The sequence below is a fragment of the Desmodus rotundus genome, chromosome 8 (genome assembly GCF_022682495.2).
Source record: "Desmodus rotundus isolate HL8 chromosome 8, HLdesRot8A.1, whole genome shotgun sequence".
In the NCBI taxonomy this organism is placed as follows: Eukaryota; Metazoa; Chordata; class Mammalia; order Chiroptera; family Phyllostomidae; genus Desmodus; species Desmodus rotundus.
Window position 1 is genome coordinate 94893194 of NC_071394.1, and position 26858 is coordinate 94920051.

At 47.4% G+C, this 26858-nt stretch overlaps 1 protein-coding gene and 1 pseudogene across 3 annotated transcripts in view; both read left to right on the forward strand.

Annotated features, from left to right (window-relative positions):
• Window positions 1–26858, forward strand: part of IRAK2 (interleukin 1 receptor associated kinase 2) — a 61019-nt gene that overhangs the window by 12992 nt on the left and 21169 nt on the right. For all 3 annotated transcript variants that reach the window (XM_045192170.2, XM_045192171.2, XM_071222287.1), the window contains exons 3-7: window positions 14749–14895; window positions 20723–20814; window positions 22945–23139; window positions 23222–23286; window positions 25933–26047. In XM_045192170.2, the coding sequence (XP_045048105.2) occupies window positions 14749–14895; window positions 20723–20814; window positions 22945–23139; window positions 23222–23286; window positions 25933–26047 (614 nt within the window). The remainder of the gene's footprint in view (window positions 1–14748; window positions 14896–20722; window positions 20815–22944; window positions 23140–23221; window positions 23287–25932; window positions 26048–26858) is intronic.
• Window positions 11026–11306, forward strand: LOC123479363 (kinesin-like protein KIF9 pseudogene; annotated as a pseudogene).

The following is a 26858-nucleotide window of genomic DNA, read 5'->3' on the forward strand; positions in this document are numbered from 1 at the left end:
ACTGGCCAGGATCTAGTCGCATGATCACACCTCGTTGCAAGGGAGGCTGGGAAATTTTAGCTGGGAGGTTATGTGCACCACTAAAGGTTCTGTTACTCTAGAAGAGGAGGGAAGAAACGTTGGAGGGATAGCAGTCTCCCTGTGATCTTCCACTTCGGGCCATCTAAATATCCATGTACACCTGTCTTCCCACACAGAAAACGTGTGCACCCGTTTCCCAAGGGAGACAGGCCTGGAATCGGTTCCTTCCTTCAGCTCAAGGCTCAGGATCTATGGGCGATTCACACTAGTCTTTTCTACCAGGGGTGGAATCTGAACAGGCATTCAGTCAAAACTTTCATTTGAAATGAGAAACACACTGTAGTGCTTGGCAAATCTGGCTGACGGGAATTGTGAAAGGTCCCTTCTGCTAGGGGATTAAGCCCTTTGTTTGGTTCATTTGGCAGCTCCTTGTTTTCAGTAAACCGGGGATTCTCAAAGTGTACTTCCCAGATTTTTATTTATCAGCAGCACCTGGGAACTTGTTAGAAATGCAAATTCCTGGGCCTCACCTCATCTGCTGATTCAGAAACTCCAGGGGTAGTGTCTGATCCAATGCAGATGAAGGTTTAAGAACCATGGCTCTAATACCTGGTTCTCTGACTTCTGGCTGCCTTGGTGGGGGCCGGGGGATTGGTGTTGGGGGTGGGGTGCCCTGTTCATTATTTTCTGTGGCCTCATCTGAAGTGGGGAGTGAAGAGAGCCTGCCCTTATGGAGGGCTACACAGCTTCAGCAGTCCGCTTCCTGCTGGTGTGGGTTTGTGAGCCTGAGGGGAGCTGGAGGGGTGAAACAATTACAAGCGTTCATCTCACCAGGCCTGTGGTTTCTTCGGCAACACAATTCTCATAAAAAACTAGCAGCTTCTTGTCTTTTGGCTTCTAATCAGTTCTGACTCAGTGTAGACCTATCTGAACTCTTAACCCTGGAATGCTTGATCTTTCACTTAGTGGCCTGTGCCCTGGGCCTACCTGCCTCTCCTCCTAATTTAATGTGCTTACCTGGAGCCTCCCTTGAGGCCACCCGAAACAGTAACTTGCATGGGCAGGAAGCTCTCTTAATTTGACTTCAGGCTCTCTGTGTTCTTCAGAGAACCCCTTCGTGGGCTCATTGGTAGAGCTGAGAAAGGTGAATTGTGATTAGAAAGGTTCGGGCCAGGGTCTTATCCCCTGCTGAGGCTGTCTCTTCAGAGCCCCTGACATGGGGCTTCTTGGTCAGTTTGGATTGTCAACTACAGGCTGCGAGAGTCTTCCTTTTCAACTCGGCTCGTACATGTCTCGGTCCACTGGAGTTCATCTCTCTTTTATTGGAGGTTCCTGAAAAAAGAAGCCACATGCGCCAACATTCAGGACATTTGCAACGTCTCCCCTCAGTTACAGGTGCTCTGAGCACATGGACTGCCTTCCGGGTGTCGCAGGCGATGATGGTTTGATGGTTTCACCAACTATTTTGCTTTGCTTCAAGAAGAGTCACCAGCTTTCCAGCCTGCAATGTCTGGATCCTTGCTGCTTGGAGCTCTCCTCCTGGGCACCAAATTCAGTATTAGTTATTATGTTGGTTTGGCTGTGATAAGAAAGGCCACTGACAGCAGCTTGAACTACAGGAGGATTTCTTTCGATTAGTGGTTCGTATGTTGACAATCCAAGGCTGATATGGTGGATTCGCAGTGCTAGAGATTCAGGCTTTTTCTGTTATCCTGCTGTCCTCGACTTGTGGCTTCCACCTTGTAGTTGGAGGTGCTTGCTCCTGCTTCCACTGCCACTTCCACATTCCAGCTGGCAGGAAGCAGGGGAAGGCACTTTCCTGTCCTTTTAAGATGCACTTATCACGTCATTAGATTCTATTGTCTGGAACTTAGTCACAAGACCATAGTTAGCTAAGGAAGTGTAGTTTTTAGCCAGGCAGCCAGATGTTGAGCTGAAATTCCTAAATGTAGGAAGACGGGGGAATGGATATTCTTTATCACATTGGTGCTATCTCTGAATACTGTGCTTATTCTTTTTCATATTTGTCAACTTAAATATTAATCAATAAGTTCCTAGAAGAGGATTTGGCTTATATACACTTCTCCCCCTTCCTCCCAATACATTTCTATCACAATTTTTAGTTCCTCTATACATTGCTTTTGCAACTTTTGTTTTGACGCATGTCCTCACATTTCTAGTTTTTTTCCCGTCTGCTCTAGGCAATGGCTGTTGATGCTCCACTCTGTAAGATGATGTTCATTCCCTTGCCCTTTCTCACCCTCTCTTCCTCACTTCACCTCCCAGCTTCTGACAAAACCAGTTGTGAAGTAGTCCGCCGCGGGTGTCGTCACATCTCCAGGCTCTGCTGAGCCCACAGGGAAGAGCTGGGTCTTGGATGAAGCTCCAGTCTCTGGGTCAGGACAGCAGGGGGAATGCCGCCTTTGTGTCCTGGTTGAAAGGTGTCTTGTTGTGATGGGGACAGTACTGCGTGTATAGGACAACTGCAGGGCAAGTCAGGGTCTAGAGTGGCCTTTCCCAAACCACGTGCCTTACAAGAGTGCTCCGGCAACACCTCCCTGCACACAAAGGTTCATGAATAACTAAACTCAGAAAATCTTGTATGTTTTATCAGTGCCCCCGACCTTTGGAGGTCCACAATGTACACCGGCGTGTTAAAGATCTGATAAGTCCTGTAGTAAAGAAACGTCTTTGGGCTGGTGTTTCCCATTTATATTTGACCATGGAACCCCTTTTTCTTTTGAGGCTTATTAACATTCCAGTGGGACTAGTCCACTGTGGGAATCACTGCTCCCGTATAATGGTGACCATGGTGAAATTGCAGGGCAGCTCCACAGAGCTGAGTCTGGGGGGCCAGGGGCAGCATTTATATGGTCAGGCCATCCCTGACTGGATAGCTCAGTTGGTTGTAGCATCATCCCAATACACCAAGGTTGAGGGTTTGATCCCTAGTCAGGACACACACAGGAATCAACCAATGAATGCATAAATAAGTGGAACAACAAATCGATGTTACTCTCTCTGTTTCTCTCTTTCTCTCTCAGAACAAAACAATATATGGTCAGGCCAGCATTCAGCATTAGAAGAGTCTGGCCCCAGGGGCTAGGGCCAACCATCACCGTGGGGCTTAAAACACAAAAGTCCTAATACTAAGAGGAACTTTTCCAGACTACCAGGCTTAGGAGGGGCCTGGGAGCCAGGCTTCAGGGCCTATGTGCCATCATCTTGGGGGCTTAGGAGCAGGAATCAAGGGAGAGGCCAGAGTGTCAACATTGGCTTCCAGCTGAAGATGGTGTGTCTGCCACCACTGCGGAGCTCAGGAGCTAGTTCAGTGCCACTGAAAGCAGACCTAGGAGCTGAGCCTGTTGATGGTTGGGCTCAGATCGCTTTAGCTCTGAGGATGGAGGCTAGAAACCAGCTGTGCCTCACCTGTGAGGTGGAACTCTCCCTCATTCCTCCCCATGGGGAGTTAGGTACGCAGAGCTGGACAGGAGACTCAGGATTGAACTAAAATATTTATCAAGTGTCTGCTATGTATTGGGCCCTGGGGATGTGGCAATGAAAAATAGGGGCCCAGACCTCAAGGAGCGTGAGTCTCATGTGGGTGATGACATGGGGACATGTAACCAACCACAGTGTGAGTGCTTGAAGGAAAAGTGTAGGTGGGGGGACAGAGAGGTAGGACAGGGGAAGAGGGGAAGAGTTGATCTCATCAGGGGAAACTGCCCCGAGGAAGTGAGACTGAAGCCGCCGTTGGAAGGATGAGAGGGCAACTGAAGTGGGGGAGCACACAGGCCTTTCTAGGCCAAGGTGACAGCACATGCAAAGGCCTGGTGGGAGGGAGTGATGCTTGTGGACCCCAAGGAAAGCCATGGAGGCCTCCCTGAGCCAGAGGACAATGGGAGTGTGGTGGGCTGAGACTGTGGACAGGGCAGGGTCGGGCCACCCAGGGTTGCCCAGGCTGTGGTCAAGTTTGCTTTTTCACCAAGAGTCAAGGGAACATTTTGGAGGGCTTGCACCTGGGGAGCACCCACTGTTCTAGCCACTGTGTAGAGTGGGGGCCTGGGTGGTTCCAGGTATCAGCTGAGTAGGAGAGCAAGGAGCTTCTTGGATCTGAAGGGATCTGGAAGGCGACCAAGGCTTACCTTCTCAGCTGCTGCTACCCTCCTCCTGGGAGTCTGAAGTTTCTCAATTTTTGTGTTGTCTTTTCTTGGTTGTGCAACCTTGACAGTTTCCAACTTTTGGTTTGGCATCTCATCCAAAGGCATTGCCTTCCTGGAGCTGAGCTCTCGTTGAGGGGGGAATTTTTGGCTGCTGCCTAAAGTGAAACAAAAGAGACTGAACTCTTTCTGTCCTGAAGAGGCTGAGCTGTTGCAAGGGACACACAGGGCTCATGCGTTTGCTCTTGGAAGTTTCCCCAGCATCCACCCCTTTCCAACCACAAGGGAACAATAAAACATGCATAGGAATCAGACCTTAGGGCTACTGGGGACTTGCCATCGGAGGTAGCACTGTGCTGGGCCAAGACCCCCTGGGTTAGGAGTCAGTGTATCTGGGTACTAGTGGTGACTTGGATTTAGCACCTAATGTGTTCTAGGCAAGCATCTCATCTCACAAATCTCATTTTCCCCATTTTATAGATGAGGAAACTGAGGCTCAGAGATTGAGTAATATGCCCGAAGCCACATAGCTAGTAAGTAATGGGCTGGGATGTGAGGTCAGGTTCCCTGGACTGTAACCGCTGCTGGGGTCGGTCCCTAGACGGCATCATCTCACTTTCCCCCTCGGAACAATAGGTTTAGACTTTGCCCTGTCTACCTTTTCTTTTTCATTGTAAACTGGAAAGCTTCAGAACATAAGGGATGGTGAGTTTTTTCTTAAGTTATTGCTGTATGGCCTGGGACAGACAGGTCCCCTGACTTCCCTTCCACACATTAGTTATTCCACTGGAAAAAAGGCTTTAATCACTGGGGGCTTTTTGGGGGTAGTGTGAGAATGAGCAGAGAGGTATGAGCAGTACATCTAAACCTGTTTCCCCGCATTTTAGAGAAGAAGGGTAAGAGCTGGAGAGAAAGGACCTGTTGTTTCCTGAACTCCTGCGCCGCGCTAAGCTGCTGTAACTAGGCTCCTCTGGGTTGCAAGGTTTTAGGCACATGTTGAGACTAATCGGGGTAGGCCAGGTTATGTTGCAGTCACAGATACATAGGCCCCGAAGTCTCAGTTGTTCAAAGTCCAGTGCTGCCTCGTGCATTCTTGTGACTGTCATCTGGAACACATGACTTCTGGGCTCACTGTGTCAGGGGAAGAGAGGGACGCACGAGGCTCACTAGCCCATAATTGCTTTGTCTAGAAGTGACTGTAGCATTTCCATTTAAAATCCATTGGCCAGAACCAATCACATGGCCCAGTCTAATTGCAAGGGAGGCTGGGATACAAGAGGAAGCAAATGACTATTTGGTAAGCACTGTCTCAGCTACAGGTTACCTCAGTTCAAGGGGGTTTATGATAAAGTTCTACCTAACCATGACCTACAAAGTCTCACGTGGTTTAACACTTTCCAGCTCATTTACCTTTTATCTTCCACTTTCCCTCTCATTCCTTCAACTTAGCCACTAGGTCATCCTTCATCTGAGGAGGTACACCAAACTGTTTTCTGCCTCGAGGCCTTTGCATATTCTATTCCCTCTCTTTAAAATGCTGGTTCCTCCCCAACTCCCTTACATTCTTCCCATAACTAATCCTTTTCATATTTTGGGTCTGTGCCTAAATGGTGTCTGTCCACAGACATCTTCCCCAGCCACCCTAGATAAGTAAGCCTGTCTACTACCCCTTTCTCCTTGTCTGTCTTCTGCATAGAACTCATCCCAGTGTATGATTAGATATCTCTTATTTAGCTAGCCTAATGTCAGGGTCATGTCAGTTTTGGTAACGAATGGCATCCTCAGTCCCTGTACAACCAATGAATGAATGTGGAAGAATAAGTCATTTTAGCAGCTGTTGGATTACAGGTTAGTGGAGAATCAGAGAGAGAGGGAGAGAGAGAGAGGGAGAGAGAGAGGGAGCGCAATTAGGAAAACAGTTCATATCCTCAGATTTATCTAATTTTGTGTCTAGTTTGAATTGGGAATTTTGAGTGGGACGTGTGTGTGTGTGTGTGGGGGGTACTTTGGATGCCCAGGGATTAGGAAAGGAAAAGAAAGAGCCCAGAAAGCTGCGTATGGCCAGCCAGCACTACGGTTCTTTAGTTAGGGCTGAATCACTTTCATTTGTTCTAGAAGGCATCCGTTTCAGCCACCTGAGTCAGCTGAAGAGTAAAAACAAGTGTATAAATATTGCATCACTGTTTAACTTAACTTGAGGGCTGAGAAGGACGCAGGAATTTCCAGAGTGTGCTCACAGAGGAAAGACCTTATCAGCCACTAGAGTCCCCTCTGCTCATGTGGGTGCTGCCTGGATTTGCCACTGTGTCAGATGTTCCCCGGGCGGTGGGGGAGGAGACCCCAGACCTCTTTGCCAAGGGCCCACTATGTGTAAGCTTCTCAACGGAAGGAAGTGGGGCATAAATAAAGAAGACATGAACAAGACAACTGTTCTGGGTTTCACTTTATTGAGGTATAAAGCAGAGAGAGGAATTGGACCTTTCCCCCAGAGCTTTTACTAATAGCTTAGAATGGTCGAGCACTTCCTTATTTCATCCTGCTGGCAACTCTCTGGGAGTATAGTTCCTTGTCTCATTTGTCAGATGAGATCTAGAAAGGCGACCCTGCTGGGGAGCCTGACTGTGGCCTGCGTAAGCGGGCAGAGACGCATGCTGGAGTGCTGTGAGCGCTTTTGGCTGCGTGGCACTAGTGACCCACTCTCCTTTGAGAGTGTGGGATATCCTGAAAATACAAAGCAGAGAGAAGAAGTCAGGCCCGTCCCTTCCTGTGAACCTTTTAGGGGCACAGAGAAATGTTCCTGCTCCCTTAGCTCTGTCCCCCTGGGACCTGAAACAGCCCTCGTTATCTAGGGAGCTTTCAAAGACATCCAGACTCTGATTCTTGGTCTGAGACGCTATATGTCAACCCCTTGACACCCACAGCCACCAAAGCTGTTACTTCAATCACTGGCATCCTCTCCCTGTCCCGGGCGGTTCCAGCAGAGAGAAGGAACTCTGGCTGTCTGTCTTCCTGTGCGTGACAAGGCTGGCCACCAATGGCACAGGCAGGCGGAAGCAGGCCCCACCTCTCCAGCTGGCTTCTGTATTATGCTGGCCCATGGCCTCTGTGCCTTTCAAGACCATGCCACTGCCCACTGCTCACAGTTTGCCATTAGAGGACTTAAAATGTTGGAAATGTTGAAAATAGTCTTCCACCCCAAATGCGTCCTTCAGAGACCCTAACTTGGGCATCAGAGGTCCCTTTTGTGTGTCATTCAGGCAGAGAGAAAGGACAGAGAATGACCATTTGTATAGTTTATGCCCTGGCCTTAGGCTAGCTGCTTTACATATCTGGTTCCACCGAGTCCTGGGGCAGTTGTATGTTTTTATAGTCCTATATTTTATAATTTTAAATGAAGCTCAGAGGATTAAGAAATTTGCTCTTGGACACGGGAATTTTAGAGGCTGGATCTAGAAACAGGAGCTTCCTACATTTACTCTCGGTTCATTTTTTTCCTTTTAGGTTTTATTTATTTTTAGAGAGGGAGGAAGGTAGGGAGAAAGAGGGAGAGAAACATTGAGAAACATCAGTTGGTTGCCTCTTGCACACCCCCAACCAGGGACCTGGCCCACTACCCAGGTATGTGCCCTGACTGGGAATTGAACCAGTGACCACTGCCGCCAACACCTCTGGTTTATGGGATGATGCCCAACCCACTGAGCCACACCAGTTAGGGCTTGGTTCTGTTTTTTTACTATAATTTGTATGTTTGGATTTTATGATCCTGCAGAATCAACTTTGTATGGAATTTTTTTGAGACTCTCATCCCAGGGGAAAAAAGAATGTTGCCCTGGAAGCCTGAGGCAGCTTCTACACATTAGTCTCAGTAATGATATAATCGACTTGGCCTTCGCAGGCCAGAAACTCAAAGTGAGATTTGGAGCTCATCACCACCCTTTCTCAAGAACACTTTGGCCTCCTTTGCCCTGTGCTGCCCTCGATGTTCTATTTTTATTTCCATGACACCCTGGTGTACCAATCTGCTAGAGTGGGCGTTGTATCTGCTCAGCTATCAGCCACCAGGTTTCCAGGCACAAAGGGCAGAGAAGCCACACCTTCTCTGTCTTCTGCTGTGGATGGCGGGAAAAGAGGTGAGGAAAGGCCTGCTCTGTGCTTCCCAATTCAGATCAGGTGTCAGCCACTCAGGAATAGGAGTGAAGACATATACACAGATGTACTTATTGTCTGCATCTGAAAGACTCTGAAAACCCGCAGCATGTTGAGATGGGGGTTTCACAGGAAACCGAAGCATCTTATCTCAGGTCACTGAGGCCTGACATGGGGCCCTGTCAGCTGAGCTCTGTGGGTGCCGCCCTGGACATGTGACTAGCTGGAAAGGTGCTGACAGGCTCGGCTGCAGGCTGTAGCCCCTGTGGTGTCCCAGGGCAGTTTCCCTCCCAGGTGCGTCCCCCCACTCCCACATGCTTGCCGGTGACCCGCTGTGCCAGCTGTAGGCCACTGCATGTCACTGGGAAAGAACAAGAAAAACAAAGAGAAACACTGGTCCCTCCTTAGGATGAAAACACACGAAAGCCTTTTCTATTCCCCACGGGTGGAGGCCCTAGAGGTCAGCCTTAAATGGGCCAGCAGCCTCAGTGTTCCTGCCAAATACAGTTTTTTATGTGCTGGAACATGAATGAATCATTTTTTTAAATTATATTTTATTGATTATGCTATTACAATTGTCCCAATTTTTCCTCTTGGACCCCCAACTCCCTCAGGCCATCCCCACGCCATTGTCCATGTCCGTGGGTCACGTGTATGAGTACTTTGGCTGCTCCATTCCCTATACTGTACTTTACATCCCCATGGCTATTCTGTACCTACCTATTTGTCCTTCTTAATCCCCTCACCTCTTCACTCCCAAATACATCTTGATGGAGAAGCAAAGGTCTGTGCAGGAAGGGAAACGAAGTCAACAGGAATAGGACACTGAGGTTAGGTCAGTCCAGGATGGTCACCCTTACCCCCGTTTAGGTAAGGAACAGGCTCAGCCGGGCCTCTGAGGGGTGCTGGGGAGGTGCTTCTTCTTCTGGGCCCTCAGGCAATTCGGGGTGCAGCTGGGAGCAGCCCCTGCCATGTGGTCTGGCTCTGCAGGAAATGGCAGTCTGGGGTTCCCTTCACCAGTAGGCCTGGCCAGCCCAGCATAAGGGGAGCTGGGGCCCGGCTGTGAGTGATCTCGCACAGAGGAGCTGCCTCTGTTTGTTTGCCTCATACACAGATGTCGTGAGGATGCCACTGATACGGCCCTTTGAGGAACATGAGATCCTACCCTAGGCAGTTTGTGGAGGCAGAGTGCCGGGAAAGAGGCCATCTTCTAAGCCAGAGGTGGGGGGCAGGGAAGATAAGGGCACTGAATGGCATGGGGTGGCCCCTTCCTCCTTGGTCAGGGGCACAGTGTCCACATCTGTACACACCCCGGGAACAGGCAGCTCATGAATCAGCATTCACCGCTGGTGAGGCTCATTTGCTGCATATTGTGCGAGGGACTGTGCTCTCCGGTGCCTGCAGAATGCAGCGGTACTCTAGGACAGAGATGCGTGAGTCCATGAGTCCTGCCTGCAGGGCCCCCACTGCTGGAGGACCAGTTTTTAGGCTCCCAGTTTTGCAGCCAGCAGGGCCTCCCTCTGATGGAAGTTGGAGAGAGGGCAGTGGGTCCATGGACGCCCTTCTGAGGTGCCTGAGGCCCCAGGTGGGGAGAAATGAAGTGTGTGCTCTCCTGGGCCATGCCAGGGGGCGTGCATCCGCCCACAGCCCTGCCTCTTCACCTGGTTCTGGGAGGGCCCCCCCGCCTTTGTGCCCCAATGCCTCTTCCATTTTCTCCCTTTGGGGTCTCTTCACTTCCCTGCGTCTGTTTCCTTCCTTGCTAAATGTCAAGGACACATTAGACACTTGCTGGCAAAAGCCCAAAGTGGGTCGGATCTGAATCTGTTGATCACCTGCCTTCTAGGCTGGGCCGGATGGAGTTTTCAGGGCAAACGGTTTTTAGTCAGTCTAGTTCAGAAGACTCAGTTCTAGTCATTAGTTTAGTTAGCCTGCCTACCAACTTTCTTCCTTAAGAAACATACTTTTCTGTGTTACAAATCCACGATCACTGTTGAAAAACAATCAACAGCGTGAATAAACTGAAAAACAATCCCCCCCAAACCCACAATATAAATTTACTGAAAATTACACCACCTGGAAACAATCACTGACAACACTTTATGGTCGTTCTTCAGGCTCTTTTTTCTCCATATGTAGATGTCTTCTATACTTGTACACACATCTTACAAAAGGACTGGTAACATATATATCCTTTTTTGGCCACTCAGCCATATAGTCACACCTTTCCATGTAGATGGATACACACATAGTATCTTTAACTGTGGAAAAACGCACAAGTTAAAAAATGTAAGTGAGCAGCCCGGCTGCCAGGCAAAGCAGTCTCCCATGGCGGCAGTTGCAGAGCTCCGCGCCACGGGAGAGCTGCTGCGTCTGGAGCGCTGAGGAAACCGCTCCTGAAAAGGATAGGAGTGACCCCAAAGCCCACTGCCTCCCAGACTCCAAATAGGGGCCCAGCAGGTTGGCAGTGACTGAAGATCGAGGTTCAGCCACCCTCTGACCTCCCACCATGACCAGCACCACCAGCCACCATTTCTTGAGCAACTGCCCTGTCGCTGGGCACTGTTCTGGGCATTGAGGGGGATTCAAAAGAGAGAAAAGGCGTAGTCCTACCCCTCAAGCAGCTTGTAATTTAACTAGGGAGCTGACACCCACTCAAACGACGCAGCGTGAGAACGGTAACAAGCATTATTTCACTAGAATGGGTACCAGGAAGAAAGGTCAGGTGTCTGTGTCACACCCACTGATGACTTTGCTCATGAAGTGATCAGGTGCGGAAATGACAAGAAAACCATTGGTCTTCACTTAAAAGAAGATACTTGGAGGGGAGTTGTCAATAACCAGCAGACAGACTGGTCATTCAGGCTGCACGGAGTTCTGCATGATGCCTCCCAGGGCTTGGTTTAGGGCACAGTTGAGAAGGATGTGGTTTCTCAGGCCCCCCATGGCTATAATGTTAGTTTAATTTATTGTTTTACTTAAGAACCTGTGTAACCCCTTGTGGAGGAAGAGGTGCAAGTATTGTGAATAAAATAAAATATAACCTCATTTACTTAAAACATGTATTTTTAAAATGAGCTGTCAAAGTCATAGAGACAAAAAGTAGGAAGGTGGGTGCATGCTCCCTCCTGGGAGCACGCCCATGCCTTTTTTCCCTGTCAGGCAGGCATGTCCTAACTCTGAGGGTCCTAATGAAACTTGGAACCAGGGGAGCCATGGGCAGCTGTAGCTGGTCCTGGCTAACCCCCTGTACCTGACTCCAAGGCCCTCTTTTCTCTGACTCTCCAGCTAGCTAACTGCTGCCCCGCTGTGGCTCACTTCTTTCCCATAATGTTTCTAGAGAGCCAAAGCAGCCCCACCTCGTCCTGTTGCTTCTACTCCTGGGCCCTTTCTTGTTTCATTGTTTCCAGCCTAATGAACGTACCCTAAAAAAAAAAAAAAAAAAAAAAAAAAAAAAAAGCAAGCCCTAGCTGATGTGGCTCAATGGATTGAGCGCTGGCCTGCAAATCTAAAGGTTGCCGGTGCAACTCATGGTCAGGGCCCATGCCTGGGTTGTGGACTGCCTCCGCAGTTGGGGGCGTGCGAGAAGCAACCGATCAGTGTTTCTCTGGTGCATTGATGTTTCTCTCCCTCTCTTTCTCCCTCCCTTCCCCTCTCTCTAAAAAGAAATAAAAATAAAATCTTGGTAAAATCTTGGGGGAAAAAAAGTAGGATGGCGGTTGCCAGGGGCTGGGGGAGGGGAGTGGGGAGCTGGTGTTGGATGGCGGCAGAGTTTCAGTTTGCGGAGGACAAAGCTCTGGGGCTGGATGGCGGTAAGAGTTGCCTGACAGTGTGACTGTACTGAATGTCACTGAATTAAATACTTAAAAATGGTTACAATGGTCAATTTATGTTATGTGTATTCTACCATAACTTAAAAAAATAAATATAATAAAACTAAAAAAACGTATAAGCAATTCAGAGTTCTGTTAAATGAAAATGAAGAGTCCCTCCCTACTCTTTATAGTCAATATATGGACTGAAGAGCAAACCAATATTTTAATAATAGAACAACAGAGCCCTGGCTGGGCAGCTCAGTGGGTTGGAGTGGCACGCAGTACACCAAAAGGTTTCGGGTTTGATTCCTGGTTGGCACATATGGGAGGTAATCGATTAAAAAAGAGAGAGAGAGAGAGAGAGAGAACAATAATGAAGTTCCTGTGTTTCAAGCTAAGCCATTGACATGCAGTATCTTCTCTTAGTTCTCCTGAAAGTCCTCCAGAGAAAACAAGCTGGGAAGTGATGGAGCTGGTTGGTTTCCATGCCAGGGCCTGAACTCTAAACAGCTAAGTTTGCTGCTTCTTTTATAAGAGTTTTCATTTAAAAAATAACGTATCAGTGACAGTGAAGGAAAGAGTCACTCCTCAGCTCCCATTCAGCCTTCTTCTTACTTCTCTGCATTTCTCTACCAGGATGTCCAACCTTTTGGCATCTCTGGGCCACACTGGAAGAAGAGTTGTCTTGGGCCACACATTAAATACATTGCAACAAGTCATCACAAAGAAAGGTCTCATAATGTTTTAAGTAAATTTACGATTTTGTGTTAGGCCCCATTCACAGCCATCCTGGGCTGCATTCGGCCTGTGGCCCACAGGCCGGACAGCCCTGCATCTAGCCTTTTTTCACAGGTTCCCACCATTTTCCTGCTTAACATCTGTAGAGGGGAGCAGGGCCTAGGGGTGATGGTGATGACCTTGGTATTGGAGTAGTTCTGCCCTAACCAGATAGGAAGGGACAGTGAAACCAACCCTAGGTTTGAATCTTGTCAGCTGTTTGATTCAGGGAGAAATCATTTTGTCTCTGGGAGCCTCAATCTGCTAAAAAAAAAAAAAAATGCAGGTAATTGTTAACCGCTGGAGATTGTCCTGAAAGTCCAGTAAGTCTGCTGGGTGCCGTTCAGGTGCAGTGCCGTGCGTTCAGGCGTCATTACTATTGCTCTAGTCCCAAAGCTTGTGTTTGAAAAGCTGGGCTCCACAGTAGAGGTTGGTTTTGTTTAGAGAGAGGCAGTTTATCTGTTGGAACAAATGCTACTGGGGACTCCAAGGCTGGAGGCAGTTCATCCCAGCCCCACCTGATGAAGCAGGTATGAGAGTTAGCAAGTTGGAAGCCTTCCCTGGGACTTTAGTGCCCCCATTTTTGTGGCTCTCAACTATGGGTCTACCCCAAACCATCAGAGAACGAAGGGCCTCGAATGCCTTGAAGGGCTGTAGAATTTGGACTTGATACGGGAGGCAATGGGGAGATACAAGGAGTCAGGTGGAGAGTGTGTTCTTTGTGCGCATGATGGGGTCATGAAGGCTTTAAGCAGGGAAGTGAGGAGGCCAGATCTGTGTTTGAGTGAGATGCAGCCTGGGAGGGATCTGAGGGCCTCTGCACTGGAGGCCTCGGCCAGCGGGGAGAGATTGCCCAGCAGTGGAGGGGGAGCTCTCACACAGAGAAGCTGGCTGGAAGCCATACCCTTGTGGTACCTTGGGATCTCCCAAATCGATGCAAAAGGGAAGTGATTGCTCTCCAGAAGGCATGTGACCTCCACCCAGGCTCCTTTGGCCAGCCTTGTCTGTCCAGGCTATGTGATCTTGAGGAAGCCACTTAACTTTCTTAGGCCTCAGTTTCCTCGTCCCTAACGGGGATGAAACGCAAAACCCTTGTGTGGATTTGGTATATGCAAAGCTGAGCCTGGGTCTGGCGCATTAGTACTCAGTTGATGTAGCTGCTATTTTCAGGGCCCCCATCTACGAAACAGGGAAGGATGCACATGTTTCCACTGATTGTAGAAGGGGAAGCTGTAGGACCAGCCAGAATTTTTATAATGACAGGCTCAACTGGGGACTTAGCAGGATGGATATCTTTTTCTTTTACATTATTTTTTATTGTATTTTTTCATTACCATTTATCACCCCATACCCTCTTCCACCTCTACCACCCCCTAACCCCGCATTCACCACACTGTTGTCCGTGTCCGCGGAGGATGGGTATCTCTGACTCCTCCTGTGTTAGGGACAGGTACAGTTTATAGAGCCCTTTTGTGGCTGTGTTCTCTCCTATCTCCCTCCCAACAGTCTGTGAGACGGGCAAGCAGTAAAACAGACGTGTTTTCATTGTGTCCCTTTTACAGGTAAGAAAACAGGATCTGAGAAGGAAAGCATCTTGTCTAAGGTCACACGCTAGTAGGGATAGCAGACTCAGAATGTCACACTGGGCCGATCACAGGAGATGGTCATGTCCAACCACTACATTCTACAGACGGAGAGGCCAAGGCTCAGAGAGGGAAAGAACTCGCTGGGCGCACTGTGACTGTGAGGCAGAGCTGGGACTAGACCCGCCTCTGATGGCTGTTCCACTTCACCGAATAACTGTAACTTTCTTCCATTGCACCTTATTCCAGGGAAACCAGTTCCTGAAACCAAGTCTTCTGCCCCGGACTTCCCAGGTGCTGTGAAGCCAGGAGGGCTGTGGGCAGCTTCTGTGCGAAACACTGAGGATGAGCAGCAACAGGGGCAGCCTGTGAAGCCAGCTGCCTTTCTGGGCCCAGGTATTTTAAATTAAATTAAATTATTTATTTAAAGGAAATTTATTTAAGGAAATAATTTATCCATAAAGGTATTCAACTCAGTATATAATAGCAAAAAATTAGAAACAACAGTGAGGATGGTAAAATTAATGACAGAAGTTCATTACGATAATACTGTTAGCATAGCATAATACTGTTAACGTATTTTTAATGTAACAATACTGTTAACAATGATTTGGGTGTGTGTACATCCATGGAAACATACAATATATTAAGTGAAAAAAGCCAGATAATAAAAGAGTATATACCATTTTCAACTGTTTTTACAGAAAGAAATAAGTAACTCAGTAAATGAGGGCTTTCTGTGTGCCAGGCAGTGTTCTAAGCACCTCAAAGATGTCGACTTATTTAATCTTCATGAGCTGTGAGTTAGGTATTGTGATTGTCCCCGTTTCACAGAAGAGAAAACTGAAGCCCCCAGCTCAGGCTGGCCCTGCATGCTGGCTCCCGGCTAGGAGCCTAGTGACCTCCCTGTCCACCCTCCGCAGGCCCGTGGCTTGTCCGGGGTCTGGCCCTCACAGCCATGCAGCAGAGGGCTCCTGGCCTTGCCACCTTCCTCCTCCATGCTGGTCACAGAGCTTTTGCATTGTTCTATGGCACCTGAAGCACCAAGAGGGAAAATGATTTGCTCAAGGTCACGTGAGTGGGAAGTAGCATCTGTCATTTGAACACTTATGTCCCTAACCTCTGCACATATGCTACCCCAAACCCTATCAGACTACTTCAGGTCTTTCTCCATTCCCTTGTACCCAGGAATGGGCTCAGGGCCATTTTGCCAAATCCTAGAAGGACTCAGCTAGCGGTGATTTCCCCAAAGGGAATTGCTCCCTGTGCCCACATCTCCACTCTCACTACCTTTCCCCTGGAGCCCAGCCTCCCTCCCGCTCTCCTGTAGCCTCCTGAGTGGTGAGCTAAAGATCCCATAGCCATGAACCTCAGGTCATCTGTGGATCCCGAAGCCGAGGTCAGCGTGGGCTGAGAGGAACGTGCATAGGCTTTTACATCAGACAGACCCGCATTTGAAGTCCAACTTTGCCACTTTCTATCAGAATTATTTAGCCTTTCTGTGCTTCAGTATTGTCATCTATAAAATGGGCACAATAATAGAACCTACTGTGTCATGTTGAGGTAAGAAATCATACACTTCAGCGTTGGCACCATATAAATGCTCGTTAAATGTTAGCTGAGCCCTGGCTGGTGTGGCTCAGTTGGAGTGAGCATCATCCCATACACCAAAAGATTGGGGGTTTGATCCCTGATTGGGGCGCATACGAGGGGCAACCAATCAATGTTTTTCATGTTGATGTTTCTCTCTCTCTCTCTCAAATCAATAAACATTTTAAAAATGAGTGTTAGCTGACATTAGGAACATTCCAAACACCCTGAATACGTCAAGTTTGGAAAATTAATTCTAGTACAAGGAGTCTGAATTATTTCCTGTATATAAAGAAAAAAAGTGCAGAATTTTGATCAGCAATTAAAGATAAGGAGAAGGCCTGACTGGTATAGCTCAGAGGATTGGGTGTTGGCCTGCAAACAGAAAGGTCATCTGTTTGATTCCTGGTCAGGGCACATGCCTGGTTTGCGGGTTTGATTCCCAGTTGGGGTGTGTACAAGAGGCAACTGATCCACGTTTCTCTCTCCTGTCGATGTATCTCCCCCTCTTTCTCCCTCCCTTCCTCTTTCTGTAAAAATAAAATAATAAAATATAAAGAAAAAAGAAAGAAAAAGATAAGGGGAAATAGCTATAAAGCCAATGTGCTATCAGTTGATGGCCAGTGGGAAACGGCAATAAAATAGGGAGATTCTGGCGGAATGCTTGTCAGGATGGAGGAGGTCTCAGGTGTAGCAACTTCTTCCATTGTTCCTTATCTAGGCGACTGCAAAAACAAGCCTGTATGTTTCTGCCAGCCTTTGCACCATTCAATGTTTTGAGTGACCTTTGGAAGGACTAGGGCCCTGGCAGGTCAAGATGCTAAATACAATCTGCAGACAGAGACAGGAAATCGATTGTTTATTTTTGCCCAAACTGAAAATAAGTGAGCAGTCATTCATTTCCTCAAAATGAAAAGAAGCCACAAAGCTTGTCTTTTCTTGGGAAAACCCCAAGCTTCCTTTGGACTCCGAAGTTCAAGCTGATCATCTTGTGAGAATGGAGATTGCAGAGGCGGCAGAAGCGGGGGCTGGGAGGGCACAACAGGTGGGAACCATGTCAGCATGCAGGAGACAGCGAGCAGGGAGCTTCTGGCCAGTGCCTCCCAAACCATGCTGACAACCAGGGGACGGCCCCTGTTGCCCCCTCAGTAGCTGGGGAAGGGTACATAACCCCTCAGGGCTTCCTGGCTGGATGAGTGGTAGGGCTAGGATTCAGCTCAGGTGGTTTGCTCCAGCCCACATCTTTTTATTTTAAAAAACATATATTTTAAAATTTATTGACTTTAGAGAGAAAGTGAAAGTGGGAGAGAGAAAGTGAAAGTGGGAGAGAGAAACATCAATTTTTTTGTTGTTCCACTTATTGATACATTCACTGGTTGATTCCCCCTGGTCACTGGCCCTGACCAGGGGAATCGAACCGCAGCCCTAGCACGTTGGGATGCTGCTCTAACCAAGTGAGCTACCTGGCCAGGGCCAGAGCCCACATCTTAACCCCTGCGTGTGTTGACCCCCTTGCAGTAGGTGGGGAGGAAGTGGGAGAGAGATGTAGGAGAGGAAAATACTTGAGCGGGGGAGCCACGGACACATTCTCAGTATTTCATTAAGCAAATTCTCAAAGCTGGAATTCAGATAAAAGGGCTCTGAGTAGCTGAAATAACTCACAAAGCCTTAGCTATAGGAGAGGCGATTGAGCTGTCAATAAGAATCTATTTTCTCTTATTCTACACAGAGTTTTACCAGCCTTGGTACTTCATACATACGTAGCAGAGTCTGTTCTTTGTGTTTTATAACTGTCATCTCTTTTAATCTGGACAAGAACTCCACGAGGAATGGACTCTTTGTGCTGTTTTTACATTTGGGAAAGTTAGAGAAATGATGCACAACTCAGCCAAAGTCAAATCTTTAGTAATGTCAGAGCCAGGACTAGAGCCCAGTTCTGTCTGACAAACAAAAAGGAGACGGGGAGGCTGCACACACAGACCCGCTGCCGGCCACAGGGCGGGCAGGGCACAGAAAACAGCGAGGGAGAGGCAGCACTCCTGTGTGTTCTGCACCGAGGCCCCCAGTGGAGCAACGCAGCAGGATGGGATTGGCTGCATTCTGCTTGCCAGGGAAAGCAGATGTTCTAGAAAGATTTTCATAGGAAAAAATTTTTAAATTGTAACAGTTTTGGCACACAAAGGGTTAACTCTTAGTGTTTTGGAAATGACATATATGTAGCCTGTTGTCATCCCTGACCCAGTCCCTCCATGAGCATTCACAGAGCAAGGCTAGCTCCTATCTGATGTGTCAGCCTGGTGGAGTGGCCCAAATCCCACTCCTTCTCATGTTTTACAAAACCACGGGGATAAATAGGCTCAGTCTCCCCTCCAACCAGTAGCCCTCACATGTCACAAGAGCAGACCTCAGTGGTCCTCCCAACCCAAGAGATCTGAGACAGCCCCCGGGGTGAGCACTGGGCATCAAGTCAGACCAGAAAGTCCTGGATGTGTGAGGCCAGTGCTGACCTTGGAGTCACAGGGCAAAGGAAGAGGACAAGGGACCATGTGTGCAGCTCTGTCTGCTCTGAGGCCAGCACTGGGTCAGGGAGGGGGGATGGGGCAGGAGGGAGATCAAGTTGGCCTGGAGCAGCTGTTCCCAGAATGTGGAGCCTGCCCCCGTGGTACATGCGAACAAGGGTGTTAGGAAAAAATATATACCACATGCATAGAAAACTGGAGATTTCAAGGCTGAATGCATACCGTGTGAATTAAAGTGAACTGAAAGAAAACACCAGGTGACTCAGTGAGGTGGCCCGGAGGCGTGGCCAACATCCAGGAGATGGATGAACATGACAGGCCAAGGGTAGCAGGCGGAGACTTCATCACAGGAGCGGCAGTGGCAGGAAGCCTTTCTTCAAGGCAGGGGCCCTGCGCTGCTGGCAGGGGGCACCTGTATTCCGAGGGTTCTCATAGGAGAAATGCCTGAGGGAAAATGGGGAAGGAGCTGGGCAAGGCTGGTGGGTGGGAAGGTTGGGCGCGAGTGTCCCGCCTGCAGTCTAAGGCATGCTGAGGGGTGCCCTTGCGGAGACCAGGGTCACCATCAGAATCCTGGGTCTCCCTGGTTGTCTCCCGTCTGCATTCCTTCACGGGGAAGGGAGTGCCGTGGGGGGAGGCCTGTGGGAAGCTTGGTCTGGGTGAGGATAGGAGATGGATTTGAGTGAGCGGCGGTGTAAGTTCTCTCAGTTAAGCAGCCAGCAACTGGTTTGCAGCACGTTGCTGGTTTTGTTTATTTTACTTTTCCATCTGCATTAATTAGCGTGCTTGTGTGTTTGCCAGAGACACTTCCAGTGTCTGAGCTGTGAGCTGTAGCTCTTACCCTGAGGCCCGGTCTATGGTCACAGTGCACCGACACACCGAGGGTGTGCAAGGGTGTGTGTTTAGTGCCGCACTCGGGTTCTCTGGTGGCTGTGGGTGTGCAGACATCGTACCTTCTCAAGGGTAGTTCTTCAAATATCATGTAACCAATGCTGGAAAATGTGAAAACCAAAACCCAAACTAAACCCCCCTAAAGAGTCCGGAAACAGCCACGGACCAGGAGAGAGGCTCAGGCTGGCCCTCCTGTTGGGCTGTGTGGGGCTGGAAGAGCCTCAGGCTCTGTGTCAGGGAGGTTTTGTTTTGTCAGCGGCCTGGGTTAACAGTTTAGCGAGGCTGCTTCTGGTTTCACCCTGGTACTATTTTCAGTATTCTGAATTATTTTTTATGGCCAAAGTTCCAGATTAACCACTCTTTTCTTGATGTCATAAACTAGAAACACGAGAAGTGGGTAAATTTGGCCAGCAACCCTGGGGTCAAGGCCAGGTTTCCCTGGAAGGGCCGGCCCCCAGTTACTCAGAGGCCTGATTTTCAGCTTCTGTAAAGAGCTGGTGATATTGCTACCCGTCTCCTAGGACTGTTGTGAGGGTTGAATGAGTTAACACAATGCGGCATTTAGAAGGGTCCCTGGCATGATGTCAGTGTGCTAATTAGGTGTGTCTGGAATACTTACTGCACACCTGGACTTTCCCTCCCCCTGTTTCTCCGCCTCCGTGCCCTCAGAACCGTTTCTCCTTCTTTCAAACCAGGTCAAATGCTCTTTCCTCTGTGAAACCCTCCTTCATCTCCCACCCTGTTATGGCCAGCCTCTCCTGCCTCTGACCTTAGAGGCTGGTTCTGACCATTCCTGCTATGGTGGAGGTTTCTAGAAGGCAGCCTTTGTAGCTAATTGCCTCTGTGTTCTCTGATCCTTTTGAGGGACATGTGACAGTGTAGGGGTTAGAGGTCACACAGATGACATTCCATTTGAAGGCTGGCTCTGCCACTTACTGCATGGCCCTAGGTACGTGGCCAGGCCACCTCCAATGCCTCCATTTCTCTACCTGCCAAATGGGGATCATTTATAGGACCAACCAATGCATAGGGTTGTCACGAGGATTCGAGTAACGCATGAGGATTGTCAGGCTGTGCCTGGGACTGTCAGGAAATAGCAGCCATTGCTATTGACAGTGAGTGTTTGTGGGGGGAATCAGAGAGACTGGTTTGGTCTGGGGACTGCCAGGGACCACCCCCTCTTTCCCCAAGCAGGCCACTTTCCGACCACAGTCCCTACTTTCCAGGTCCTGCTCCAGCCAGAGCCAACCTCCTGCCTCCTCCTGAAGGTGCTCCTCCTTCCTTAAAAACTGACCTTCCTGCTTCATCTGATTCAAAGGTAAATCCGCCACCCAAAAGCCATGTCCCCCCTTTGGGGCACTCTCTCTCAAAAGTGCAATGCATTTATTCCCTGAGACCAGTTTGGGGGTTAGGGGTGAGGTAAGGGGGAGAAAGGAGACCCATTGAATTAGTCAAGCTTCTAAGACAGTAAGTACTGGCCAGTAAGACTGGCGGTCAGTACAGCTGGGATGGGGTTGGGTTGGGGTGGGGGGTTGGTGCACTAGTGAATACACTTTTTAAAAAAATTTTAATTTTGATTTACTCATACTGAATGGCTATTGTGCTGGCTGTTGTCATTTAAAAATTTTTATTTAAAAGAACTTGTAAGTATGACCCATGGACATGAACTATAGGGGGGGAATGTGGGAGGGAGGGGGTGGGCAGGATGGAGTGGAGTGAAGGGGGGAAATGGGACAACTGTAATAGTATAATCAATACATATGTTTTTTAAAAATCAATAAATGAAATCTTTAAATTTATTTATTTATTTTTAGAGAGAAGGGGAGGGAGGGAGAATGAGAGGGAGAGAAACATGGATGAGGGAGAGAAACATTGATCCTCTCATACCCAGGGATCTGTCCTGCAACCCAGGCATGTGCCCCGACTGGGAATCGAACCAGCAACCCTTTGGTTTGCAGGATGGCGCTCAATCCATTGAACCACACCAGCCAGGGTGTAAATATACATTTTTAATGAGATTTTCCATTATTTGTGTTTAAGTGAGAGCTGATAATCTTCCTTGGCATCTTCCTACCGCAAAATATATTGGCATTTGTTTACAAACTGCCTCCCCTACAATTTTTTTTCAATCCCAAATATGTTTGTGTTATCTTGAATTTTCACGACTTGGGTCCAGAGCCACATAGGACTTTTGTGGGTCTTGGGCACCTGTGCCTTCATGGGCCCTGTCCTTCATTAAAAAAAAATACATATATTATACTATATATATAAAATATATAAAGTATCATATAATACACTATATGATATATTATATATAACATTATAGTATGATATATAATATAACATTATAGTATATAATATGTAATATAATATTATATATTATATATGTAATTCCATTGATATGAAGATGAATATAATTCAAGCTAGACTAAAAATTAAAACATTTCTTTGACTTCAAAAGTTTGTTTTTGTTCTTCTGATTTTACAAGAAATTAAAACGTATTCATTGGCCCTTAAAAGTGTGTGGGCAGGGTGCCTGGTGAAGAAGTCAGCTCTGCGTGGCTCTGGTTAATAAAGCTTTCCCATAACTGGACTGGGTTTGAATTTTCCTAGAAAATCAGTCATGCTCAGAGATAGTGACTTGGGAGATGACCACAGGGCGATGTTCAGTGAAAACACCAGATAGCAAAACGAGGTGTGTGCGTCCTGACTCCAGTCTGTTGGACGAATCCTCCTGTATCTAGTTTGGGAGAAACACCAAACTTGAAGAGCAGTTGAGTGGATCATGGGATTAATGAGATTCCTGCCCGCCCCTGCACCCCTAATCTTCTAAAACTGTTTATAAGGGCATAAAAAGTTTAAAGATTTAAGTTTATGTACACTCATTTTGAAGACGGGAAGTGATTGAAGCAGAGATCCTTTCCATGGGCTTGCACACAAGCGGTCTCAGAAGCTCTGATTTCTGAATTGTTTTTGGTTCTGTGAAGCCACATCCTGCTTCCCAGCATGCATACCACATGCAGGGCCAGACACGCCAGCTTGGCCATTGACCAGCTGTGGGATCTCACCTCAGCTCTGTGACCTCTTGCGTGCTTACCTTTGTAAACAGAAAAACAAACAAAAAGCAATCAACCTTTTGTCAGGAATACTCACATTTTAGTTAATCTTCAAAATTTCCCTCCAGGGTATGATTGTCATGCTCATTTTTGCTGATGTAATTTAAGTTCAGAGAGGTTAAGTAACTTGTCCAAGGTCACAGAGCAAGTTAGGGGCAGAGCTGGGATTTGAGCAGGCCTAGTCATGTCCTTTTTATCATTCCTCCTCACTGAATAAGATGAACCCCTCCAGCCCTTCTGCTCTGGTGTTCTAAGGTAAGCCTGACATAGTAGGGAGAACAACATTTTCCATATTAACTCCGTCATAATCTGTCTCTTCTTGGAACCCCCAGGATTTTAACACCTCTATTCCTAAGCAAGAAACACTTCTGAACCAGGCTACAGATAGCATTTTCTGGAGCGAGGAGGATGTGGTTCAGGCAACCGATAACTTCAATCAAACCCGCAAAATCAGTGAGGGAACCTTTGCTGATATCTACAGAGGAGAAAGGCAGGGCACGCCATTTGTCTGCAAGAAGCTCAGAGAGGTGAGCCCTTCTTGGTTTCTAGTAGTGGGTGGAGGCTGCATGGTAAGGCTAGATTTTAATGTTTCGGTGTCTTTTCCCACAGATGGCCTGCTCAGGTCCAGGATCAATTGAAAAATTCTTGCAAGCAGAGAAACAAATTTGTCAGAGGTACGCCTGGTTTGGATAATACTCTGTTTAATAATGATGACAGCTAATCCTTACATAGTGCTTCCTGTGTGGCAGGCATGTTTTAAGCACTCTGTGTGTATAAACTCATTTTGTCCTCACAAGAACCCTGTAATGGAGCTGCTATTACCCTATTATTTTACCTATGGGCAAATTGAGGCACAAAGAGGTTAAGTGTCTTGTCAAAGATCACATGGCTAATAAGTGAGAGAGCCTGGATTTGAACCTAGATTGGTCTGGCTCCATAGTCCGTGCTTTTTCTCTGTAGCAACTATAAGTACAGATTAGAATTACAAAAGAACCTTGGCTCCCTTGGGCCAACTCCTTTCATCCAGGGGGAAAGAAATCTGTCTCCATCTCATTTTCTGAGATGGGCAGAGGCTTGCTGATTCCCACTCAAAGGGTGAATCCATCTTAAAACCCTAGTGCTCTGGAGCAGGATCCAGCACATGACGGCCCGCCAGCTAAATCCGGCCCTGCCTGTGTTTGCGTGGCCCGAGAGCTAAGGATGGTGTGGGAAAAATAAAAAGAATATTTCATGACACATGAAAAGTATAAAAAATTCAAACTTCGGTGAGCATAATACAATTTTTTTGGAACGCAGCCATGCTCATTTATTTCTGTATTGTCTGTGGCTGTTTTGGGGGGATAGTGCACGGTTGAGTAATTGGAACGAAGGCCACATGGCCTATGGAGTCTAAAATATTTACTGTCTAGTTTTTTACAGAGAAATTCTGCTAACCTCTGGTCTTGAGCAGTACAGGCCTTCAAAAGTTATCCTCAAACCTGCTCGTTTTACAGATGGGGAAACTGAGGCTGGAGGAGTGAAGTGAGCCTCCCTGTCACAGAGCTGGGTGGGAACTGAGAAAGAGAAGGGGAAGGGCTATTGGGAGACCTAGGGGCTTGTTCTGGCTCTGCCACCACTGACTGATGGGAACTTGACAGAGCATGTCGGGCACCTGGCACGTGCTGTACACCAGCCATCATTCAGCCTTGGCAGGTCCCTGTTGGGTTTCCTCTGCCAGTGTGCAGCCTTGGGCAAGTGATGCGTGATCATTGTACAGTATTTTAAGAAATAAAGAAAATTATAAATAAAAAAATAGAAATCTCCTATTTTCCATAGGACCTATAAATAACCACTCCTATATTAATATTTTGATATATTTTAATCCTTTGAAACTCTTTAATCCTTTCTCAGTTCATACGTGTGTATACACGTACACACACACAATCACATACCGATGTCACACACACTTTTAATGGAAACTGGAAGTCTAATATCCCTTGGCATAGTTCCCTCCTGGAGTTGGCAGTCATTCCTTCATTCATTGATTTGGCAAATGTGCGTTGTCAAGGCTGTACTTGCTTGAGGGAGTGCAGGCCTTGAAAAATGCACTGCCCCTGCCTTGGGGAAGTTTATGGTCCAGTGGGGAGAGTGGTGTGTAAATAATTTTAATGAGTGTGAAAAGTGTGAAATGGGATGGCCTGGGGGTGTGGAAGAAGGCAGAGGGGTCAGGCAGGAGGCCATTACAATAGTCCTGGGGAGAGGCCATCAGGATCTGACCCAAAGCAGAGGAGAGGGGAATGAAGGGATGTTTGAAAATATGATCATTTCATAATTAAATGAGGCGATAAGAAGGTTTCTAGGAAATTGGATGGTCGGTGGTACCCTTCGCTGAGATATAACTATGGGTGGAGAAGTGGGTTTGGGACTTGTCAAGTCTAGGTTGTTCACCTAGAGCAGGGGTGTCAAACTCATTTTCGCTAGGGGCCATATCAGCCTCCCGGTAGCCTTCAAAGGGCCGAATGTAATTTCAACTCCTTAACAGTTAAGGAGTAGTTACATTTATACAGTCCTAAAATTATTTTGGCCCTTTGAAGGCAACCGTGAGGCCGATGTGGCCCCCGGTAAAAATGAGTTTGACAACTGTGACCTAGAGCATGGAGATGAGAGATGTGGGAGTGTTCTTCATAGAGGTGGGAGTTACCTAGAGGAGCAGTTTATAATACAGGATGATGAGCCAGCCTGGAGACTCAGGTTTCTTTCAGAGGGAGACGAAGGAGGAGGGTCTTAATGAAAAAGGCCAAGAAAGAGCGGTTAGAGCGGTAGGAGGAGAGTCAGGAGGGACTGGTGACCTAGAATCCATTGGAAGAACATTTTGGGGAAGAACTCCAGTGCTGGGAGTCAAACTTATCCTGCAATCTCATCCTGGCTTCACTGGTTTCTGGTTATAACCTTGGGCTAGTTGCTTAATCTCTAAGCTTCTGCTTCTTGAAGGAAGGCAGTTTTCATCTTTCTCCTCTGGTGCTAGGGCCTCAGGCCAATGGAGAGGGTAGAAGAGATGTGGGAAGTGACAAATTAGAGCAGTCTTAAAAAAAAATTTTTTTATTGATTGATTTTGAGAGAGAGGGAGAGAGAGAGATAGAAAACATCGATTTGTTGTTCCACTTATTTATGCATTCATTGGTTGATTCTTGTGTGTGCCCTGATCAGGGATGGAACCCACAACCTTGGTGCATTGGGACGACATTCCAACCAACTGGAATGGCTTCTCAGCCAGGGCCAGAGAAGTGTTTGATTACTCTTTCTGTTTGACTCCTCACCCCTGCACTAATGCCTGATTACAGATGCTGTCACCCCAATATCTTACCTCTGCTGGGCTTCTGCACTGGAAAACAGTTTTACAGCTTGATCTACCCCTACATGGCAAATGGTTCTTTACAGGACAGACTCCAGTGTCAGGTAAGAGGCTGGGTCATAGTCAGAGAACAGGACCAGGCAGCACCCCGTTAAAGAATCAAGGGTGAAGGACATACAGGAATCCAGAGAGGGAGGGGCCATCCAGAAAGGCCCTTCAATAGATGTTAGTACAGGATAAATAAGATCTGGCTAAATATTTTCAGGTAAAACCCTATAAAAATTTAATTTGACAAGAGGCATTGCATTTAAATTAAGAGCAAGACTGACATATCCCATAGCACTAATTTTATTCAACATTGTTCTGGAGGTGATAGCCAATGCAATAGAATAGGAAAAAGAATTAAGAGATACAAAGTATGGAAAAGTAGAGACAAAATTCTATTTTAAAATGTTATGCTAATATATACCTATTTGCTTGTGTATTTATGGATATATCTCTGGAAAGATACAAGAAAATGGTACCTTGGCTGCCTCTGGGGAGGGGAACTAGATAGCTGTGGCACAGGATGGGAGGGAAACTTACTGCCGTGCTTTTGTACCTTTTGTGTATTATACCATGTGAGTGTAATACTTAAGAAAATTACAATTTTTAAACAAATCTCCCTCCCATCAAATCCTGAAACAGAGGGGAAAAAGTTAGTCCACATGGAATTATTGCTTCCTTTGGCAGAGACCAAAGCAGTTATTCATGGTGTAACAATAATGATCACTAGCTGTACTGAGCTCTTCCTGTGTGCAGGACTTTGTGGGCGTTACACTTGTCTTCTCCAGGCCTTGCCACAACCCAGCAGGTTTTCTTCATTTTCTAAAAGAGGAGAGTCTCTGGCACAGAGAGGCAAAATGACTTGCTCAA